This window comes from Convolutriloba macropyga, chromosome 1, assembly GCF_964194025.1.
Source record: "Convolutriloba macropyga chromosome 1, txConMacr16.3, whole genome shotgun sequence".
NCBI classification, from domain to species: Eukaryota; Metazoa; Xenacoelomorpha; order Acoela; family Convolutidae; genus Convolutriloba; species Convolutriloba macropyga.
Window position 1 is genome coordinate 64,148,355 of NC_134468.1, and position 25,345 is coordinate 64,173,699.

A 25,345-nucleotide genomic window follows, 5' to 3' on the forward strand; every position below is an offset into this window, starting at 1 on the left:
ATACCAATAAGCATTATAGATAGTAACTAAAACTTATGAGAACAAAGTTCAAGTACCGGGCATCTAAAAATGGATTTTATGGGTTTATCCCGTTTCTATTTCTGACTTTGATTTTTTTATACTGACTCTCTTCATTTTGAATTGCTTTGCTGAGCAACTGCTGTTGAAAAGGACTTTAAGCAGCATGACAGAAGAGTGAAACTAGCCTAGAGAAGTCAAAAAGTCGTTTCACGCAAAATTTCGAAAAAGCGGGAAAATGGGTAAAGCGAAAAAAAGTTCGACGAAGTAAAAAAAAATTAGGAGCGCTATAATAGCCGGCTGAGAAAATGAGGGCGGCTACTAATAAAAGAGCAATATAGCTGCGCTATGATGACAGTTTCAAAGCCAAAAACGCATTAACTGCGCTTGCCCAGTAAAAAAAATTCCACGCCATGTACACACATTCTTCAATTTCATTCAGCAGTTTTAACTCCACATTTTTGTCATAAAAGTCATTTTCTGTTATTGAAATAAACCTCAACAATATGAACCAACAGAGCTTGCCGAAAGCCAGAACATAGCTTCGTACACATCAAGCCTCAAAAAACCAATAAATCGAAAACCAAAAAGTAATGATGTTGCGCTATCTTTACTTGATTTCGAATTATTTACTGCACGGCCGCCAATAAAAAACTTTTAATTACCTTGAGGTATTCTCAGATCACCTCAACTCATCCCATTAAAACAAGCCAAATCAATAAGAGGAAAGTCAATTTGAGAGTGACTTGTGTGACCAAAGAAATTCACGTGAATGAACGTTACATTAATACTAAAAAATGAAGTCTTTAGCGCAACTCAGTTGGCAAAACGTTGACAAAATGCATGAATGAAAAACAAAAGTTGATGTGAAACGCGCGAGACGTCAGAGATTGTAAAAAAACTCGACGAATTGAAATTTAGCCTGCAAAAATCCGGAAACAACTCGAGTCTCTATCAAAGCAAGCCCTTGGCAGAATTATCATCTAATCGACAAACTCGAGAAAGCAATAAAACGCGATCACAGATCAAAGAACAAAAAAGATATAGCCGAAAAACTGACATAAAAATAGAAAAAATCAACTGAATCTGCATATAAAACAAATACAAAAATTTCAGTATTTTTGCAGTATTTCTCTTTGAAAAACTGCTTTATACAATAAAACAGCAATATGAAAAAACCACCACAAATTTTCGCTCGAGGCTGTTCCTGATGCATATTCACTTCACCATTATTGCTCAAAAAGGTCAATAACAGCTACTGAACAGACAAAAACAAATCGATCGGAAATGAAATACCACTAACTACTCTAGAAAACTCTGACAAATTCAATTGGAATAAAGAATTGTTTTCCGTTATTCAGAAAATTCACAATTGAGAAGCACTTATTTACAAAAAACAAACTTGATGACAACAACGAAATCACTATTGGACTATGGACCCGGTCTCAAGTGTCTCAGAGAAAAAGAATGTCAACAATGGCGTGCAGCTAAGAAAGTGTATGGGTAGGTGAGGCGTATGCTTTAAGTTAGAAAACAATATTGTGAATAAAAACATAGCTGCCAGATTGCCAGAAAATAGCCGCAATAGATTTGTAGATCGGCAGTCTATCAGCTAATGAACAGATAAAAACAAATCGATCGGAAATGAAATACCCATAACTACTCTAGAAAACTCTGACAAATTCAATTGGAATAAAGAATTGTTTTCCGTAATTCAGAAAATTCACAATTGAGAAGCATTTATTTACAAAAAACATACTTAATGACAACAAAGAAATCACTATTGGACTATGGACCCGGTCTCAAGTGTCTCAGAGAAAAAGAATGTCAACAATGGCGTGCAGCTAAGAAAGTGTATGGGTAGGCGAGGCGTATGCTTTAAGTTAGAAAACAATACTGAGAATAAAAAACATAGCTGCCAGATTGCAAGAAAATAGCCGCAATAGATTTGTAGATCGGCAGTCTATCAGCTACTGAACAGATAAAAACAAATCGATCGGAAATGAAATACCACTAACTACTCTAGAAAACTCTGACAAATTCAATTGGAATAAAGAATTGTTTTCCGTAATTCAGAAAATTCACAATTGAGAAGCACTTATTTACAAAAAACATACTTAATGAAAACAAAGAAATCACTATTGGACTATGGACCCGGTCTCAAGTGTCTCAGAGAAAAAGAATGTCAACAATGGCGTGCAGCTAAGAAAGTGTATGGGTAGGTGAGGCGTATGCTTTAAGTTAGAAAACAATACTGTGAATAAAAAACATAGCTGCCAGATTGCCAGAAAATAGCCGCAATAGATTTGTAGATCGGCAGTCTATCAGCTACTGAACAGATAAAAACAAATCGATCGGAAATGAAATACCACTAACTACTCTAGAAAACTCTGCTAAATTCAATTGGAATAAAGAATTGTTTTCCGTAATTCAGAAAAAATTCACAATTGAGAAGCACTTATTTACAAAAAATACTTAATGACCACAAAGAAATCACTATTGGACTATGGACCCGGTCTCAAGTGTCTCAGAGAAAAAGAATGTCAACAATGGCGTGCAGCTAAGAAAGTGTATGGGTAGGTGAGGCGTATGCTTTAAGTTAGAAAACAATACTGTGAATAAAAAACACAGCTGCCAGATTGCAAGAAAATAGCCGCAATAGATTTGTAGATCGGCAGTCTATCAGCTACTGAACAGATAAAAACAAATCGATCGGAAATGAAATACCACTAACTACTCTAGAAAACTCTAACAAATTCAATTGGAATAAAGAATTGTTTTCCGTAATTCAGAAAATTCACAATTGAGAAGCACTTATTTACAAAAAACATACTTAATGAAAACAAAGAAATCACTATTGGACTGTGGACCCGGTCTCAAGTGTCTCAGAGAAAAAGAATGTCAACAATGGCGTGCAGCTAAGAAAGTGTATGGGTAGGTGAGGCGTATGCTTTAAGTTAGAAAACAATACTGTGAATAAAAAATATAGCTGGCAGATTGCCAGAAAATAGCCGCAATAGATTTGTAGATCGGCAGTCTAAAAGAAAACAATAAAAAAGACAGACCAAAAAAATTTGTCTTTTCATTGAAGGCTGATCTGTTATATTTTGAATAAAAATCTGTATAAGTTATTGCTGCCTCTATTAGCTTATCTCAAATAACCTTCATTTAGAGTGACACACACCCTTTTGACCTTATCTCTTTGAATTAAAGTAAATAAAAGTCAATTTCAAAGTGAGGAAGTCATTTTTGAGAGTGAGGTAAGTCAAGTGTGACCAAAAATTTAATGAACAAAAAAACTGGCTCCACTAAGAGCGAAAAATGACGTCACGCATGCAATTCAGTTAAATTGCATGAACGAATGAACAAAAAGTGGCTGTAACGTCATATGGTCGTAACAAAAATCATGACGACGAAATAAAAAACCAAGAGAAGGCCAATAATAGCCCCAGCTATCGCTGTACGGCTATTAAAAACCAACCGATGGACAAGATCACCCAAATTCGGTTGGTAGAGAGCCCACAGAAATCAATACCCCTCTTCGAGTCTTGCACACAACTGAAATTAAAGTTAAATAGCCCGGATAGTTTCATAGAAATGCAGTCTCAAAAAGATTTTTAATAAAAACAACAAAGAAATTCTTCTACCTTTTATCCATCGCTGAGATGTTCTACTTTGATTGCAAAGCTATCACATTTTGGTGCCTCTATTAGCTGCTCACATGTATTTAGATTGACATACATTTGTTGAACTTATCTCCTTGAATTTAAGGAAGGAAAAGTCATTTTGAAAATGACAAAAGTCATTTCTGAGAGTGAATATATCACATGTGACCCAAAAATAATCACGCAAATGAACATAAACTCGCTCCACTAAGAGTGAAAACTGACGTCACGTACGCAATTCAGTCGAAATTGAGTGAATGATTGAACAAAAAGCAGATTTGATCGTTACGTCATATGGTAGCAACAGAAATCTTGACGGCAAAATATACTGAACGGCAAAAGTAAGTTAACACTACCCACTTTTAAGAAGTAAAAACTATTTTTTTGCGAAAAATTACTCCATCTTATAATCAATTTTCGAAAACAGATTTTATGCCATCGATCCCCTACACTAATCTTTTTGTCTACTTTTGAAATTCATATAACACGCAACGTTCACTCAGAAGAAATCCCGATGTGAAGTTGATGAGCTAGATCCAAGTTTCACAGTAAAAAGAAAGTTGTCACATGATGTTATATGTTTTCCAGTTTGTTCAACAATGGCTAAGTTTGCACTGGTGTTAAATGTGAGAAAAGAGATGTGAACAAATTTGTGAAACTCTTACTGTGAAACTTGGATCTAGTTCATTTCATTAACTTTACGTTGGGATTTCTGGTATGTGAACGTTGCGTCTGAATTTCATAAGTAGACGAAAAGACTATTGTGAGGATCAGTGGTGGAAAAACTGTTTTCGAAATTTGATAAGATGAAGTAACATAGCGCCAAAATTTGAAATTTCACTTCGTAAAACCAGGGGCTGCTAACTTACTTTTGCCGTTCAGCAATAATATAGCATAGCAGGCAAGTCCTGACCTAAAATTCAAAGAATTTTCATTTGAAAAACAATACACTAGACCTGGAATGGACCAGAAAACAATTCAGAAAACCACAAAAACCTCGAAAAATTTACCAAACAATTGATGTAAAAAATCAAGAATTGTGGAAATCATTTTTCTGAACAAGTCAGATAAAAACTCGCCTTTAATTTATGCTGTACTTTTGATTCTCCAGTGCTCCGTTGACATGTCTGTTGGCAGTAATCTGCTGATATGGGGGAAGGGGTGAACTGGGTGGGGGAGTTACCTGTTTATCCCGATTTTGAGGTCGAAGAGTCAAAAGGGCCAGACGAAAAATCGGTCCCGCGAAAAATAGTATAAAAAGAGCGCCACGACTAATATAATTGCTACAAACTTTGTTTGAGAGCAAATAATTATTATACAACACTTACATCGTCACTGTTCTGTAGCAGTATTGCCAGTATCTCAGAAGCATAGCTCTTCACAGCCACGTCTCCACCAGACTTCATCTTGAGACGTCTGATGATCCAGGGCAAGAGCCCCTGGTTGGAAGCCACTTCAAAAGATAGGTCCGGCTTGAACTCCAGTATGTTCTCCACTATCCCAAGGGAGTTAAATATAGCTTGCGCCTCCTGAAACCTCATTTGAAAAGCACGTAACTCAATTAATATTGACCAGAATTTCCGTTCACATAAATAGAATAGACAACGCTTAGTGTTGGTACTTTAATAGAATAACGAAATCTGTTTTCTTCAATATCAAATGGAGATTGATATTGACAGGGTTACCAAAAACATGCATCAACTTAGTTTAAAAAATGGGAGAGAAAAGTGATTGGACAAGGGAATAACTTAGCCGAAAGATGGACGGACGGCCTTGACAACCGGTATCAAAAAATCAAACATTATAACCAAAAACTTAAGGCTAATGCTTTCATAGTAAAACAGCAGCACAAAAAGTCCTGAAGAAACCAAAAAGAAATATTTTCTTGTCAAATGATCGCAATCAAACTAATATAGGATTAATTGGCAGTCCTGGTGATCACTCTTGTTGAATACAAAACAATAAAAATAATATAAAACATATTAAATACATAACTTGCCAAAACGAAATGAGTCATTTCAAATAAGACCAGGAAAAAAACTTGACGGTTAAATTTTCCTCAGCAAAAATCGAGCATTAATCTAAAATTGGCAACCTTAGGAATTATTCAAAGTGAAGTTTTTTTCCTGGTCATAGAAACAATTTGCCTGGTTTCACTCATGACTTGACTTTCTGAGCTTATGAGTTTTCTAGTACATGTTGAATCAGCTTCTGAAAGAGCACTTAAATTTAACACATTGGCTTCTTAACAAAAAGGCATCAGATCACTATGCAAAATATTCAAGAAAAACAAATAGAAAAATACCAACATAACCGACTAAACGTCGGAAGAATTTCTCTCGAACGACTAGTGAAAGCTCTAATCAATTGCAACCTGCTTCAGTTGGGGGGTCTAAATGGGACTACAAAATCAATATTGGGCTTCAAATAACCTAATTAGAGGTTAGCATACACCACTATTAAGATTTAAAGTGAAAATGGCACCAGTTTCGGCGCATTTTTCATTTGACTTTTAGTATTAAATTGCCGCCAATTCAGTTCAGCTGCTTGAAATCGTGATTGAGAGAGAATTTGAGATCACGCGAAACGCAAAAAGTCAAGGGCGTAAGTCACTCGAAAAGTCAAAATTGTCAAGCAAAAATTTTGCATAAAAAAATACACACGTTTACAATAATTGCTATGAACTTCGTTCAAGAGCAATTAACACAAAAAGGGGCAAAACTTTCGTTAAACTTCATCAGATCTAAACAATAAAAACAAAACATAGCTGGCAAATTGCCAGAAGATAGCCGCAATAGCTTCGTAGATAAGCATTTTCAAAAAGACAGTAAAAGAAAGACAACAGTAAATTTCTCATTAAATGGTGAAATATATTCTGATTATCAATCTGTATAACTTATTGCTGCTTCTATTAGCTGCTCTTAAATAAGCTTCAATTAGAGTTACATACACTCACTTGACCTTATCTCTTTGAATTAAATTTTAAAAGTCAATTTCAGAGTGAGGAAGTCATTTTGAGAGTAAGGTAAGTCAAGCGTGACCAAAGATTTAATCACGCAAATGAACAAAAAAACTCGTTCCAATAAGAGTGGAAAATGACGTCACGCACGCAATTCAGCTGAAATTGCGTGAATGAATGAACAAAAAGCAGATTTGAAGTGGTTGTGACGTCATATGGTTGTATCGAAAATCGCGGCGACGAAATAAAAAAAAACAAGAGAAGGCCAATAATAGCCCCAGCTATCGCTGTGCGGCTATTAAAAAAGTCTGACTCAAAAAACTTGAAAAAAAGCAATTTTTTTAAAAAAACTGCTGATATTAAATTTTGATTAAAAAACCTTTTAACTTATTGCTGTTTCTATTAGCTGCTCTTAAATACTGTTCAATTGAAGTGATATAAACTCACTTGAATTATCTCTTAAAGTACAGAAAAATCAATTTTAGATTGAGGAAGCCATTTTTGAGAGTGAGGTAAGTCAAGGGTGACCACAGACTTTATCACTCAAATGAACGAAAAAACTAGCTCCACTAAGAGCGAAAAATGACGTAACGCACGAACTTCAGTTGAAATTGCATGAAAAAATAAAGAAAAAGAGGCTGTGACGTCATATGGCCGTAACAAAAATCTTGACGACGAAATGAAAAACATAGCAGGACAAGACCAAGAATTCAAAGAATAACTCAGAACTAATATACCTGACCAGCAGATCAATTGAACAACCGCAGCCAAAAAGAATATCAAATTGAGACACTAAAAAAATAAAACAAACTAAACAAAATATTCATTGCTAAAACTCTTGAAGCTTTTACCCCGAAGGCCAACAAATTTGATACAATTCAATAAACCCAAGAACTCACGCACAAGACTTGAAAGATATTTATTATCCACTAAAAGCAGATAAACTCGAGAAATATGACAAATGTTTAAAAAATGGCAAGTGCTAAAAATAAAGAAAGTTTCTAAATTTTGCTGATATAAAATGTTTAACATCAGGTTTTACAATCTAAACAAAATATTCATTGCTAAAACTCTTGAAAATTTTACCCCTAAGGCCAACAAACTTGTTACAATTCAATATACCCATGAACTCACGCACAAGACTTGAAAGATATTTATTATCCACTAAAGGCAGATAAAATCGAGAAATATGACAAATGTTTAAAAAAAAGGCAACTGCTAAAATTCAAGAAAGTTTCCAAATTTTGCGGATATAAAATTTTTAACCACCAGGTTTTGTCTGTGGAGTGCTGCAATGTGACCCATCTGCAAGACCTACAAACGTTTTGTTGGCCGGTAAAGATTGTTGAACTCAAAAAAAAAATCCGAAAACAATGGCTAATTTTAACTAAATCTTGCTAAAATTCGAAATTTTAACTATTTCAGTACCCCTTCACTGTCTCCAGATACTATCCAGTATCTATATTGCTAAACTCACAGAGTTTCATTCGCTCATAAATATCAATAAATTTGGAAAATGATTAATTTCAGAAAAATTGAAATTAAAATTTTATTGAAAAAATACTAAAACTCGTGTTATTCAAATATTGATAATCAATCCCTTTCCTCTAGCAACTATGCAGTAAATTATTATCAAACCGTAGAGGACATTACTGAAACCATGACGCCGGAGAACTCGCTGATGAAAACTTTCAAAAAATCTTGAAAAATTTCAAGTTTTCTTAAAAGAAAACTGCTGAAATTAATGACTTTAAAAAAATGAAAACCTGTGTTACTGCCACTAGAAGCTATGCAGTATTTTATTATCAAACCCTGGAGTAGGTTCGTTGGCCCTTCAGGTTGGAGAAACCTAATATGGAAAAATTCAAAAACAACGAAAAAAAAAATTGCAAAATTTATCAAAATATTGCTAAAAATTGTGATATTAAAATGATGAAAGCCATTCTAAGGCCAAAAAAATTTTAAGCGCCTTATTATCAAAAAAACGCAATAGGAGTTTTTCTGGCGCCTTGGGCTCGGAAAACCTAGATACTGACAATAAATTTTTAAAAATTTGAAAAGAATATGCGAGTTTTATCAAAAAACTGCTAAAATTCGCTATATTGATTAAAAAGATTAAGTGTTGAAAAACATCCTATCGCCACTAGAAGCTATGCAGTATTTTATTATCAAACCCTGGAGAAGGTTGACTGCCAGCTAGGGCTAAAAAAAGACAAAAACTTTCAAAAAACTTGTAAAAATTTGTATCATCTTGCGTGCTTATTTTCCAAAAGATATTGCTCTTAAAAAGGTCATGAAATATAATAATTTCTTGAAAAAGACCTTCATCAACTATTACAAACCTCGATTTTTAAATGGTCCAACAAAAAAAATGAAAAAGAAAAAAAAACGTGAAAAATTGCAACATTTTGGGCTCAAAAACTCCTAAAAATGACTTTTTAACCTTGAAATACGGCCTTCCCATTTGTTTCAACACTCTAAGCACTTGAAGGACTACAAAACGCGGCTAAGATCCTGTAATGAAACTTGATGCCCGCAGAGAATTACCGGTTTATCCCGTTTTGAAAGCTCAAACTCATGAAAAAGAGGTGTGAAAACAAAAATTCTTGAAAAAGAGAGAGCACCAATACAATCCAATTCTTGGATTGTAAAAAACCAAGAGAAGGCGCCAATAATAGCCCCAGCTATCGCTGTACGGCTATTAAAAAATAGAAGAGAACAACTGATGCGCCAAATGAAACACAAAGCATAGACAGCTGATTGCCGAAAAATAAGAGCCGTTGACCCCGCTGACATACGTTGAAATTGAAACAGAAAGAATAATGCAAAAAAATAGTGTCAAAAATGTTTTAATTTGATCTGAATTTTCATTAGATTTCATCGTAATATAATTTAGTGCACTAAATCTTTAAACATTAAGTCTTAGAGCCCGGACTAAATTGGTTTATCCGATTCCTCGGATAATCGGGTAAAAAGGGTAACGGAATTCTAAATTCTATGAGATAAGTCAGAAGTGGACCCTGAAAGCAGTGACTCATGAAAAGGGAAAACGTGATCGAACTGTAAAATTAATTGAAAAACAGCAGGACAAACCTGCATTACAATCCAACGAATTAAACAAAGTAAAATCTGACTGTCAGCTTCCAGAGAACAACTCCTAATAGTCAACATGCACATACCTAATCGGTTGACCGTTTAACACAACTATATTTAATTCAAAACTGAAGGCTATTAAGCTTGATACCAAATCAAGGCAGCAATTGCTTTAATGAACCAAATGCACTAAGACATAGTGACCGAGCTTCATCAGTCTATCCCGTTTTTTGTATTTCTCTTGACCGCATTCACTATATTTTCTGACGTGAATGAATTCGAGAATCAATACAAAACATAAACGGACAAATGTCGGAAGAATTGCTCTTGAACAATAGGCGAGGCAATTTAATTCATGGTCTTCAGTCTAGATTAAATTTTCTTTATGGGTGCAAAAAACTTTGCCCCCACCGTGATTCGAACCACTGACCTCTCGATCCATGACCACCAGCACTAACCTCTGCGATACGAGTCACTTTGTTTTGCTTTGCTGCCACCGATTTTATATTAGCAACTTCTTATAACTAGAGATCACTCAAAAATCATGAGCGAAAGCGTGAAAAAGTCACTTGAGAAGTCAAAGAATGTTATAGAAGAAAAGCGCAAAATTATCAAGCGACAAATTTGCATAAAAAAGACACACACGTTTACAAAAATTGCTATGAACTGCGTTCAAGAGCAATTAAAAACTTAATACTGATACTAGTTATCAGTACACTATATCAGGTATCTGTTAACTAAATTAATACACTAATTAATTGAACTTTATATCTCAATGCCTGGGTTTTATTCGTTGATACCGTTTCCTTTGATTTTGCTTTTCTGACAGGACCGTTTTCACTGGACTACTCAATTCAATAAGTGAAAAAAATTATTATGAGCTGAGATAGTGAGGTAAGTTGAAGTTGTGATTTAGGTAAAACAAAAAACTTCATCGAAAGGTAAAACGAAAAATTTAAAAGGGGAGAGCTTAGAAAATAGCCATTGAGAGGGCGACTGCTATTGAGAGGCCAGCGTCTGGCTATTGATACATTACAGAAGATGAATTAATTACCGTCGGATGAATAGCCCTCAAATAACAGACGGGGGGGTAAAATAATTTAGAGTGGGCATAGCTTAGATATGTTTTACGGGTACAACAAAAAATTCCCCACTGGGTTTTGAACCCGGTCCTCCAGGCTGGCAGCCTAACATCTCAACCACTCAGCCACAAAGCTTTTGCTTTACATTCGTTAAAGATCGGTTCACCAACAAACTCGATTCCAGAATGAGAGCAACTTAGATCACTCAAAAACTAAGAACTGAAGTGTAAAATTACACCAAAGTCAAAGAACGTTCTGAAATAAGCGCGTAAAAACGATCAAGCAAAAACTTTGCATGAAACAGACACACGCATTTACAATAATTGGTTTACACTTCGTTCGTGAGCAATAAAAAGATGCTTCAAATCTTTCAGATTTAAGATAAATTTTTAAACTGATTTTAAAAATGGTTTAAGTACCAAAAAAATAGTGAGTATAAAAAATGAGGAAACATTTTGAGCAGAATTTATTCACCTCTTCTCCTCTATTCATTCGAAAGCTCTTTATTCCTGAAAGGTGTTTAAGCAAAAAAATCACATGTGAAGTTCGAAAAGTATTAAACTGTTTTCGAGCATGCAAATTTCGGAATAAGTCATCTTGATTTCTTACACTTTAAAGGCATTTTACCTTAATTTTGCTTAATTAAAATTTTCTTGATTTTTAAATCCTCTATGAATAGAATCATTGCAAATGATTGATTGTAAAGCCGAAATTGAGGCAAGGACAAAATAAGTTTGTATTTGGTGTCTATACGAGCATTCACAACGTATACAAACATAACCGACTAACGTCGGGCTAATTGCTCTGAAAACACCGGCGAGCGGTTGGTTTTGTCAGTAGCTAACCACATTATAGTGAGGCTAGCTTTAGCTTAATTGAAGGGGCGTGAGGTGAGCACAGCGGGGGGGGGGGCAACGGTTGGGAGGGTGGTCAACCTAAGAACCGCCCTTCACACAATAAGTATAAGTCTCCAAAGCAGTTTCTGTGAATCGCATACTTGGTGACTAGTGAGCCGATAGCTCTTAGAGCACTTATTGCGCGCTGGGCGCAACCTGTTTATCCCGTTCTTGAGGACAAAAAAGTCAAATGGGTCAGACGCAAAATCGGCCAAGCAAAAAATCACATAAAAAATACCGACAGGAATAATATAACTGCTACAAACTTCCTTTGAGAGCGATTAACAAGGAATAGCAATTGCGATTATGACAAAAATAGCGCCAAATCAAGAGGCAAAATTAAGAAGAGTCCGAAGCAGCCCAGCACCTTATATTGTATTAAAAAATCCATCGGCAGAAAAAGATTATAACTTAGAATTATTACTGAAAACTGAAGATTGAACAGCTAAAAATACACGTGAGCAAAAAAATTCACGCTCAGCGCAATTTTAACTCACTTTTTTTTCGAAGTTTCAAAACTTATACGACTAACGTATTACGACATACGTACTCGGTAATAGGGGTGGCATTAGTTTAGCTCGCTTAAGCTAAGGAAGACTAGCTTCTTTGAGTACAAAGGCAGAAAAGAGGAAAGTGGGCGTCTAAAAATGTCATATTTGACATTCACATCATGAACATCCTCAGCATTAATTTCGAAGACACCTAACCTAAGCGACCAGCAAGCCTTAAGAGAACTAGTGATCTAATGTATTAGAGTGCTACCAATATCCTATCGACGAAAAGTTATATATCAAAAGCAAAATTTATTATTCTAACAATTGTATAAAAAGGACCAACAGGGCCCAATTAAAAACTTTGATTTAAAGCAACTAAGAACAGCCAATAACGCAAACATCCTCTTTTTTCTGCTTTTAAAACGGTTAGCACACTTGACAAACGTTTCAGATTTATTTCAATCCACAAACTTATCGAACTTACTCCTCGCAGAATTTGCATCACACTTTTTTCTACTCCCTAAGTCTGTATCGATTATTGCTCCACAATAGATAAAAGCATTGCACCACAAGAACACTTCTAAAAAACAACGATGACCCCATAATTGCCCTCGCTAAAAACACACGGCTAGTAAAAGAAAAACTGGAAACACTTTCAACGGTTTAAAGAACCAACATAAATCCTCCTCGGTTCATGAAAACAACAAAAAACATCAGACAGGGCCTGGCAGTAATAAGACCCTGAAAACTAACAGCTGTCTCCAAGCATTTGCTAATTTAGGCCCATATGAAGGTAACAACAGGAACGGTCGATTAATGGAGGCAAACAGACTATACCTCTTTCTGGTTGGCCTCATCTAGTCTCTCCATGTTTTGCACGAGGACAGAGACCACTCTGAATTCACTAAGCTCATCAACCAGTAATTGGGCTCCTTCTGTGGATTCATTAAGTGTGTCCACATCACTCAACTCATGCAACAGCTCTATCACAGCTACAGACATATCTAAACACAGTCTGCAGATTTTACAAGTTTCCAGAAAAGCAGTCTAGAACAGCCAGTAGCAAAATCAAGTTCGACAAGAAAATTCCTTGTCAATTTCCTGAACAATTCCTTAATAATTTCAGTTCACTGTTTCTAACAAATTGTTTTCAAGCAGGTTATGAGCATTAATGTAATTAATCAAGCTACAGCATGAACACAAACCACTTGTATGTCATCAAAAGGTCCTTGCGGTCCTAGTCGAATGATGCCAAGCAGCATCACTAAGCATAATAGGGGGACTAGAGCGTGAAAAGAGGCCAGAAAAAAACCAGGAAAGATCAGTATATTAAAGTGGAGACATCTCCGTTATTGAAAACATAGTTATCTCTGAAAGGTTATTCTGAAAACAATTTATCTCGTAATTTTTAATCCCTTAATTTTTCCACGTGAAAACAGGCTTGAATTTTAGTGAGAAATTTAGTCAATTTCAAATTCTAACACCTATTTTCAGGACCACTCAATTTGATGGTTTCTTGTAGCTGTCTCCATTTTGTTCTTTTTGCCTGAATAATTTATATCTTTTTCCGTTATTAGACCTTAAAAAAATGAACACTTGTTTGAAACTAGTCGTCATGTCTTTACAAAACCACCGCAAAAACTTTTTAATTCATCTAGCAAACTTAATCAAATGGAACAGCTAGCAGAGCGTTAAAATTGCGAAAAAAATGAAGTCAAAAATTTCAATGAATAATATTTGACTAGAAATAACATGGCAGAAAATTTTGAAGAACCCGGCACTTGATATCTTGAACTCGTCAAAATGTACAATATTAAAAAAATGCTTGCTGTCAAAAACTTTAGTGCACAGACATTAGACGTTGAATCACACTCGACAATAAATGTAAAAACTTGTGACACCATCAATATATCTCTAATCTCATAGTTCATCTCTTTTCTTTCAATTTTTTGGAAACTCACTAACTTTCACGCACAGAAAAAAACTCTGCTGACTCTATTTGAAAAAGGTCCTAGTTGAACCAAGTCATACTTCAGACATCGTCTTTTCATTATAAAAAAGTACGCTCATTCGTAGTTTCCTTGTTTTTTGTACGTTTCAGGGCCTGAAACGCACGAAAAATGCACGAAAGATAAAGTTCCCATAAAGTTTGGGAACGTTCCCAATCTTTATGTAAAAAAAGTGCATTCACTCGTGCTTCTTCCTTGCTTTTGTCGTGCGCTTCACTCCCTGAAACGCACGAAAAATGCAAGGAAAATACACAAGTGATGGCACTTTCTTTTACATGGTATAACTAAACTTTTGTTGGAAATTAGTCGTGTCTGTAAAAAACCATCGCAATACTTTTTTAATCTATCCAGCAAACTTTGTCAAATGGAACAGCTAGAAGAGCGTTAAAACTGCAAAAAAATGAAATCAAAAATTTCAATCAATAATATTTGACTAGAAATAAAATGGTAGAAAAATTTGAAGAACCCGGAACTTTATATCTTAGCTCATCAAAATGTGCAATAATAAAAATGCTTGCTGTCAAAAATTTAAGTGCGCAGCCATTAGATGATGAATCACACACCACATTAAATGTTAGTGACACCATCATTATATCTCTAATCTAATAGTTCATCTCTTTTCTTTCAATTTTTCGGGAAACCCTCGCTAATCTTCACGCACAGAAAAAAATTCCGCTAAATCCATTTAAAAAAGGTGCAATACCCAGAAAAAAGTTAGAAAAATGATTAGTACCATTTGAACCAATTCAGACATTCGTCTTTTCTCACTGTAAAAATGTACAACACATTTGTACATTTTCCTTGTTTTTTGTGCGCTTCAAGACCTGAAACGCACGAAAAATGCACGAAAGATTGCACTTTTTTACATAAATATTGGGATCGTTCCCCATCTTTATGTAAAAAAAGTACATTCATGCATTTTCCTTGCATTTCTCATGCCATTCAGGCACTGAAACGCAAAAAATGCACAAATGATTGTATTTGCGCTTTTTGCCTGAATTGTTTGATCTCTTTGCCTGAATAGTTTCTATATCTTTTTCCGTTATTGGACCATCAAAAAAATGATTTCGTAAGTTCTCATATATTTCGATTAGTTTTTCGAATATCTCGAAAATATCTAATGTTTTAACTGAGTATATCTTTTTATCACTGAAACTTTACACGGTATCACTAAACACTTGTTCGAAACTAGTCATCGTGTCTGTACAAAACCATCGCAATGTTTTTAATCTATCCAGCAAACTTTGTCAAATGGAACAGCTAGAAGAGCTTTTAAACTGTAAAGAAAAAATGAAAAAAAAATTCAATCAATACTATTTGACTAGAAATAATATGGTAGAAAATTTGGAAGAACCCGGAAAGTAATATCTTAACTCGTCATAATCAGCAATATTGAAACAAAAATGTTTGCTGCTAAAAATTTTCGTGCGCAGACTTTAGAGGTTGAATCACAATCTACATTAAATATTATTGCTAATGACACCATCAATATATCTGTAATCTCGTTTCTTCCAATTTGCTGGGTAACACTCGCTAAAATTTACGAGAAGAAAAATTTCTGCTGAACCCATTTAACAAAAGTCCAAAATCCTGAAAAAAATTTAAAAAACGATTAGAACCATTTGAACCAATTGACACTTCAGACATTGTCTTTTCTTACTGTAAAAATGTACAAACATTTGTACATTTTTCATGTTTTTTGTGCGTTTCAGTGCCTGAAAAGCACGAAAATGCACGAATGATTGTATTTTTTTACAAAGAATGGGAAAGTTCCCAATCTTTATGTAAAAAAAAGAGAGTACAAACATTCGAGCATTTTCCTTGCATTTTTCATCCTATTCAGGCACTGAAAAGCATAAAAAATGCAAGGAGATTACACAAATGTTTGCAATCTCCTTTGTGCAAGGAGATTGCAAAAAGGAGATTGCACTAATGTTTGATTGCACAAAAGTTTGCTCGCATTTTGCCTGAAAAGTTTTTTCTTTTTGCCTGAATAGTTCCTCTATCTTTTTCCATTATTAGACCATCAAAAAAATGACTTCGTAAGTTTTCATATTTTTCTATTAGTTTTTCGAATATCTCAGAAATATGTAATGTTTTAACTGAGTATATCTTTTCGTTATCTCTAAATAATAGACGGTATTACTAAAAAGTTGTTTGAAACTAGTCGACGTGTCTGTACAAAATCATCGCAATGTTTTTTAACCTATCCAGCAAATTTTGTCAAATGGATCAGCTAGTAGAGCGCTTAAAATGTAAAGAAAAAAAGAAATCAAAAACTTCAATCAATAAGATTTTACTAGAAATATCATGGTAGACCATTTTGAAGAACCCGGCAAGTAAAGTTAACCTCATTTCCTTCAAATTTTTGGGAAACCCTCGATAAAATTTACGCACAGAAAAAAATTCTGCTGAAACCATTTAACAAAAATCTAAAATCCTGAAAAAAATTTTAAAAAATGATTAGAACCATTTGAACCAATTGACACTTCAGACAGTCTTTTCTTACTGTAAAAATGTAAACATTTGTACATTTTCCATGTTTTTTCGTTTCTGGGCCTGAAAAGAACGAAAAATGCACGAACGATTGTACTTTTTTACACAAAGATTGTGAGCATTCCCAATCTTTGTAAAAAAAGTACAAACATTCATGCATTTTCCTTGCATTTTTCATGCAATTCAGGCACTGAAATGCAAAAAATGCACAAATTTTTGTATTTTGGGCTTTTTGCCAGAATAAATTGTTGTTTTTTGCCTGAAAAGTTTCTATATCTTTTTCCGTTATTAGACCATCAAACAAAATGATTTCGTAAGTTTTCATATTTTTCGATTAGTTTTTCGAATATCTCAAAAATTTGTAATGTTTTAACTGAGTATACCTTTTCGTTATCTCTAAATTTTAGACGGTATCACTAAAAACTTGTTTAAACTAGTCGACGTGTCTGTACAAAATCATCGCAATGTTTTTTAACCTATCCAGCAAATTTTGTCAAATGGAACAGCTAGTAGAGCGCTTAAACTGTAAAGAAAAAAAGAAATCAAAAACTTCAATCAATAAGATTTTACTAGAAATATCATGGTAGACCATTTTGAAGAACCCGGCAAGTAAATTTAATCTCATTTCCTTCAAATTTTAGGGAAACCCTCGATAAAATTTACGCACAGAAAAAAAATTCTGCTGAAACCATTTAACAAAACTCTAAAATCCTGAAAAAAAATTTTAAAAAATGATTAGAACCATTTGAACCAATTGACACTTCCGACAACCTTTTCTTACTGTAAAAATGTAAACATTTGTACATTTTTCATGTTTTTCGTTTCAGGGCCTGAAAAGAACGAAAAATGCACGAACGATTGTACTTTTTTATACAAAGATTGTGAACGTTCCCAATCTTTATGTAAAAAAGTACAAACATTCATGCATTTTCCTTGCATTTTTCATGCCATTCAGGCACTGAAATACAAAAAATGCATAAATGTTTGTATTTTGGGTTTTTTGCCAGAATAATTTGTTTTTTTTGCCTGAATAGTTTTTATATCTTTTTCCGTTATTAGACCATCAAACAAAATGATTTCGTAAGTTTTCATATTTTTGGATTAGTTTTTCGAATATCTCAAAAATATGTAATGTTTTAACTGAGTAAATCTTTTCGTTTTCTCTGAAATTTTACACAGTTTTACTAAACATTTGTTTGAAACTACTCGTCGTGTCTACAAAACCATCGCAATGTTTTTTAATCTATCCAGCAAACATTGTCAAATGGAACAACTAGTAGAGCGTTTAAACTGTAAAGAAAAAATGAAATCAAAAAGTTCAATCAATAATATTTGACTAGAAATAATATGGTAGAAAATTTTGAAGAACCCGGCAAGTAAACTTTATCTCATTTCTTTCAAATTGTTGGGAAACCCTCGCTAAAATTTATGCAAAGAAAAAAAATTCAGCAGAACCCGTTCAACAAAAGTCCAAAATCCTGAAAAAAAATTAAAAAATGAACCATTTGAACCAATTGACACTTCAGACAGTCTTTTCTTACTTGAAAATTGTCAAACATTTTGTACATTTTTCATGTTTTTTGTGCTTTTCAGGGCCTAGAAAATACGAAAAATGCACGAACGATTGTACCTTTTTACATAAAGATTGCGAAAGTTCCCAATCTTTATGTAAAGAAGTACAAACATTAGTGCATTTTCCTCGCATTTTTCATGCCATTCAGGCACTAAAACGCAAAAACGCACGGAAAATGCACAAATGATTGTATTTTGCGCTTTTTGTCTGAATAGTTTGTTCTTTTTGCCTGAATAGTTACTATGTCTTTTTCCCTTATTAGACCATCAAAAAAAAAGATTTCGAAAGTTTTCATATATTTCGATTAGTTTTTCGAAAATCTCAAAAATATGTAATGTTTTAACTGAGTATATCTTTCTGTTATTACTGAAACTTTACACGGTATTACTAAACACTTGTTTGAAACTAGTAAAGAACTGTAAAGAAAAAAAGAAATCAAAAACTTCAATCAATAAGATTTTACTAGAAATATCATGGTAGACCATTTTGAAGAACCCGGCAAGTAAATTTAATCTCATTTCCTTCAAATTTTTGGGAAAACCTCGATAAAATTTACGCACAGAAAAAAAATTCTGCTGAAACCATTTAACAAAACTCTAAAATCCTGAAAAAAAAATTTAAAAAATGATTAGAACCATTTGAACCAATTGACACTTCCGACAACCTTTTCTTACTGTAAAAATGTAAACATTTGTACATTTTTCATGTTTTTCGTTTCAGGGCCTGAAAAGAACGAAAAATGCACGAACGATTGTACTTTTTTACACAAAGATTGTGAACGTTCCCAATCTTCATGTAAAAAAGTACAAACATTCATGCATTTTCCTTGCATTTTTCATGCCATTCAGGCACTGAAATACAAAAAATGCATAAATGTTTGTATTTTGGGCTTTTTGCCAGAATAATTTGTTTTTTTTTGCCTGAATAGTTTCTATATCTTTTTCCGTTATTAGACCATCAAACAAAATGATTTCGTAAGTTTTCATATTTTTGGATTAGTTTTTTGAATATCTCAAAAATATGTAATGTGTTAACTGAGTAAATCTTTTCGTTTTCTCTGAAATTTTACACGGTTTTACTAAACATTTGTTTGAAACTACTCGTCGTGCCTACAAAACCATCGCAATGTTTTTTAATCTATCCAGCAAACATTGTCAAATGGAACAACTAGTAGAGCGTTTAAACTGTAAAGAAAAAATGAAATCAAAAAGTTCAATCAATAATATTTGACTAGAAATAATATGGTAGAAAATTTTGAAGAACCCGGCAAGTAAACTTTATCTCATTTCTTTCAAATTGTTGGGAAACCCTCGCTAAAATTTACGCAAAGAAAAAAAATTCAGCAGAACCCGTTCAACAAAAGTCCAAAATCCTGAAAAAAAATTAAAAAATGAACCATTTGAACCAATTGACACTTCAGACAGTCTTTTCTTACTTGAAAATTGTCAAACATTTTGTACATTTTTCATGTTTTTTGTGCTTTTCAGGGCCTAGAAAATACGAAAAATGCACGAACGATTGTACCTTTTTACATAAAGATTGCGAAAGTTCCCAATCTTTATGTAAAGAAGTACAAACATTAGTGCATTTTCCTCGCATTTTTCATGCGATTCAGGTACTAAAACGCAAAAACGCACGGAAAATGCACAAATGATTGTATTTTGCGCTTTTTGTCTGAATAGTTTGTTCTTTTTGCCTGAATAGTTACTATGTCTTTTTCCCTTATTAGACCATCAAAAAAAAATTTCGAAAGTTTTCATATATTTCGATTAGTTTTTCGAAAATCTCAAAAATATGTATTGTTTTAACTGAGTATATCTTTCTGTTATTACTGAAACTTTACACGGTATTACTAAACACTTGTTTGAAACTAGTCGTCGTGTCAAAAGAAAACCATCGCAATGTTTTTAATCTATCCAGCAAACTTTGTCAAATGGAACAGCCAGTAGAGCGTTTAAACTGTACAGAAAAAATGAAAAAAAAACTTCAAACAATAATATTTGACTAGAAAAAATAAGGTAGAAAATTTTGAAGAACCCGGCAAGTAATATCTTAACTCGTCATAATCAGCAAATTTGAAACAAAAATGTTTGCTGTCAAACATTTTAGTGCGCAGACTTTAGATGTTGAATCACAATCTACATTAAAGATTACTGCTAATGACACTATCAAAATATCTGTAATCTCAAAGTTAAATCTCATTTCGTCCAATTTGTTGGATAGCACTCGCTAAAATTTACGCGCAGAAAAAAATTTTGCTGAATCCATTTAACAAAAGTCCAAAATCCTGAAAAAAATTTAAAAAAAGATTAGAACCATTTGAACTATTGACACTTCAGACAGTCTTTTCTTACTGTAAAAATGTATAAACATTTGTACATTTTTCATGTTTTTTGTGCGTTTCAGGGCCTGAATAGCACGAAAATGCACAAATAATTGTTTTTTGGGCTCTTTTTTCTGAATTGTTTGATCTTTATGCCTGAATACTTTCTTTATCTTTTTCCGTTATTACCCGGTGCGTCGTTTCCCGGAAATCCCAACGAGATTCCCGAAAATCTTATCAAATCTTACAATTCTCAAATTTCCCGGCGGGAATCTTGCATAATCTTGTATTTCCCATTTTTCCCAGTAGGAAACTCGCTTAAAAAATTTTCCCGATTTTTCTCGCAAAAAAAACAAGATCCCACCGGGGGAAAAACGAGAAAAACAGGAAAAAAGTGGGGGGAAATGGGATTATTGATTTGCCATGTTGATGAACGCCCATGTGTCCTGTCTGGTGTTTCTTTGTTTAAAATTACATTTCAAATTGGACACTAAATGAACATTTGATAATCAAGGTAACAAGGGAGACAAAAACTATGTATAACTCACACTTTGGCTCATTCAAATTTTAGTTGTTTCATGTACTTGTCCAAAAGTCCATATGAAAAGAACCATGCATGCCAAAAATATCTCTGATCCACAATTTGACTAGCTCAGGTTGAGACAAGGCCCTGAAACAAAAAAAATTCTTCAGAATTTTCTTTGTTTTTGTTTATAAAGACAGCTTCCATTCTCAAAAGACTTATTTACAAGCCCGTTTCTGATTATCACGTAACTAGATTTCAGTTTTTGCAATTGATTAAGAGATTTCGATTGAACCACAGTCAAATTCGGTTTTTCCTGGTTAACTCGAAAGAAGCTGTTTGTAACAACTAAGTTGGGCTAATCAAAAACATTTGTCGTTTCAGTAGTTTCTCGTTGTTTATTACTTATTAATTATTTTTTAATTAAGTCTCATTTTTTGCTCTCAGCATTCATCCAAACCCATTGGAGGCTACTTTGTACAACGGTATGTTGGTACTAACGGCTTACAAGGACGCAATTTACTTGAAGCCATTTATTTTTTGTTGATTTCCAGTAATTTTGTTTGTCCACTTTGTAGCTTGTTTTTGAAATTTTTCAGAAAGCTGCGCAAGTTTTTTTTAACTAATTTTACTTTAAATTAGAGCTTCAGGTTTACTGCCATCGAACCATGTTTCTCCTATATAAATCCTTTCAAAGGGAACATGAAAAACCTCACGTCAAGATTACGGAGCAAGTTTATCGTTAATAAAAAGATGAAATTTTTGGTTATGTTGATCGGAGATGGTTTTTCTAAATTGAAATACTAAAATAGAATGCTAACTATGGATGATGAAAAATTGTATTCCCAAATACATCTGAAAAAATGACTAACAAGTTTTAACGACGAAGGCGCTCTTTTACTTTTAGGTTTTACTTCTCGCTTTTAGTCGATATAAAAAATTGATGTCATTGTTAACAAATTTATCTCACTACTTCAATTTTCTGTTGCTTTTTTGATTCGATACTGAAAAGAAGTTTTCTAGCTAATTGTCACAAATTCCATTCATCATGGGAATGAGTACAATAAAAACTTTGAATTTGAAATCAATTATTTCCGTTTTGGACATCCTTGGAAAATTTTACGGGAAACCGATTCATACCAATTGATACCTGCAACTGCAACTTGTGTTATTTAGGCAATAATTGGCGCTATGCCCAAAAAAACTGAGGGGAATAGATGTTTGCTAAGTATCACGTCCCATTTAATGTATTTTTACGCAATTTTACTTCACCTAATCTATGTAAAAATTTGATGTCACTGCTATCAAATTTATCTTACAACTTCAAAAATCTATTGCTTTCTGAAAACTATACTCAATTGAAGAGTTTGCGAACTAACTGCCACAATTCCCATTGATCAGTATCTGATATCAAAGGAGTGATTATAAGACTCCAGTTCCCTCTGTTTTTCAAGATATATTGAAACCAGTTCCCTCTGTTTTGGATCTACTGGTAAAATTTTCCGTGAAACAGATTCATAGTTTTTTCCGGCAAATTGTATTATTTAGTCATTAATTAGACCCATATTCATTAATACTGAGCGGGTTAAATGTTTTACGATCCATTTCATGTCTTTTTATACGATTTTGCGAGAATTTCCGTTATACTATATCTAGAATTTTTGAGATATTCTTCAATTGTTTGTCTATCTTTTTGACACTAATGAGCATAATTGATCACTCATTGGCACTCTTCGTACAAAACAAGCACAGTTTACTTGCGGAGCTTCCATTCTCAGATCAGACTGCTGAAAATAATCTTTCGGCCGTTAACTGAAGAATGTCACCTTATTTAGTCGTTACTTTGTAGTGATATAAGTTCTCTCCGTATTGAGCGTTATTGTTTCTTGTGTATTGTGAAATTTAGGCTTTGGCTGTTTCCGTTGAGGTATATGACTCTATTGTTTGTCGCATTTAAACAATTTTGCAAGTATCAAAACTGTAAATTACTGTTGTTGTTTTCTTTTTCAAAAAAACACACAAAAGAACCTCGCGTTTATGGCGAGGCTTGTGTTGTCTTCAACTGATGGTAAAGGTTTTTGTTGCGCATTAATTATCGAGTAGAATTGGATTGCGTCCAGAATATCGTCTTAATGGTAGTTTCTTTGGAAGTCGTTTTGCAAGATTTAGCGGCGAAAATGGTAACTTCCAAGATTTCAGTAATCGGAGTACGTTTCATGTGTTCGGCGATTTCTCCAAACTTATTGCGGCCAATCAGACGTGCAGACTTGCATTTTGTTTGTATTGAGTTCTTCTTGCTTGGTTTTTTTTTGTTGGTTTCTCAAACGCGCCCAATCAAAAACTCATGTGCAAATATAGCTTCCTGTAGTTGTTACCTATTTGGCTCATTTCTTGATTTAATGCGTATCTGAAGCAGTGCTATAAACTATGGAATAAAACAATTGTTTTTGTTTTGTCATTTGGGAAAAATTGGTCAGTAATTTTGCCCCCCGTTGAACAAATGAAGCAGCTGAACTCAGATCCCGAGGAGTCAGCAATACCAATGGCAATAATTTTAGCACATTTTTTTATGATGGTTTTTCAATTGTGTTGAATTCATTGTGTACTTTTCTTCAATCAATTCATGTTCAGGCGTGAGACCTTCACTATGAATTTTTCAGTGAACAGGTAACATCCAATCAAAGGTTTTTGTATTATTTTCAGTCAATCGGGAAAAATATATTAAAAAAGTGGTCATCGATCAATTCAAAAAGTTTTACTATGATTGAGTTGATATTGCCAGCTTCAGAAGTAGGGAATACGGTTTAGCGAGATAAAAGATTCAGTACAAAAATTTTTGAGTGATTTTAATGAACGAGCAGCGGAAATTTTATAGACTCCAAACGGTACTCTATGAACAATTGATCCCTAGATCAGAATTTTTTTAGAGGCAATAAGACAAAACTTGGCATATTTGGCCACAAATCAACAGCTTGGAGCCTATATTAAAGCAATAAAGCGACCAGTATTCTAATTGGTTTGGAGGAAATTGTTTTTTTGCGGAATAATTTTGTCCTGGAGCGTAAGAGTTGGGTTTTGCTTCATGTAGTCGATGATTTCTCTGAAACGATAGTCTCAAATTGGAGAAGCATATTCGCTTTTCTTGACAAACTTGTATTGCTTGCACTATCTAGCGGGCTTCTCAAATCAGCCTGGTCAAAAAGATATCCAGCGTATTTTTGAAAAATATATTGAGCTTTTTTTGGAGTGATGTAACCTTGCCTCTACTTTGCGTTATTGCTACATGCAAATTGTGTTATTCTTTGGTCGGGTCCATGGAACTGTCGAAACTGATAGTTTTTGACATTTCAACAATTTTCTATTTTTCGTGAAATCGTGAAATTCATGTTAGTGTTGTTTTTTTTTAACCAAACAAAACACCCTGGCCTTTATGGCGAGGTGGGAAATTTCTACCCACTTCGCGGTAGAGGTTTTCGGTGTCCAGTAACTTGCGGGTAGACTTGAATGGCGTCCAGAATGTCCTCCGAGGCACCGAACTGAGCCGTTTTGCCTGATTTTGCTTGATAAGTTGCTTGATAAGTTTTGCTTGATAAGTTCTGCTTGATAAGTTTTGCTTGAACCGTTTTGCTTGATAAGTTGGAACACTGGCCCAGACCGACCAATAACCCCGAAAGTTTTGTATCTTTTGCAGCGTTGCTTAGACAATTGGTTCAAACGTTTATACTTCACAATTTCACATCCGATCTTCAATCTTCAGCTGTCCTCAAGATTGCAAAAGATAAACTTGCGCCAAAAATGATAATTAGATGGAACGAATACGTCCTTAGGCAAGCTATTGTTCAAACTAATTTAATACATTTTAAGGACTGGATCGATTATTACGCAGAAGCTTGCGAAGATTTGTCAACATCACAAAGACCAACCAATCCAGAAAACAGTTCATCTAGAAGATCAAACAGACTCTTCCAACAGCAAAGTAACAAAAGATGTCCTCTATGTGGATACAGTCACAACCTAGGAAAATGCAACCAATTCCTCAAAAAAGATATTAACGAAAGACAACAAACATTAAGACAACTGAAAATTTGCCCAAATTGCCTCACCGAACACCCAAAAGGACAGTGTAACAGTCATTACCGATGTCGCATTGAAAACTGCAACGGATTTCATCATTCAACAATTCACAGAAACAACTTCAACAGTTCAGACATTTT

At 34.0% G+C, this 25,345-nt stretch overlaps 1 protein-coding gene across 1 annotated transcript in view; it reads right to left on the reverse strand.

The window, feature by feature from the left end:
• Positions 1–25,345, reverse strand: part of LOC142341564 (beta-catenin-like protein 1) — a 130,095-nt gene that overhangs the window by 21,711 nt on the left and 83,039 nt on the right. Inside the window, exons 5-6 of the mRNA XM_075392606.1 lie at positions 13,045–13,211; positions 5,012–5,212 (exon numbers count right to left, since the gene is read on the reverse strand). Of these exons, the coding sequence (XP_075248721.1) occupies positions 5,012–5,212; positions 13,045–13,211 (368 nt within the window). The remainder of the gene's footprint in view (positions 1–5,011; positions 5,213–13,044; positions 13,212–25,345) is intronic.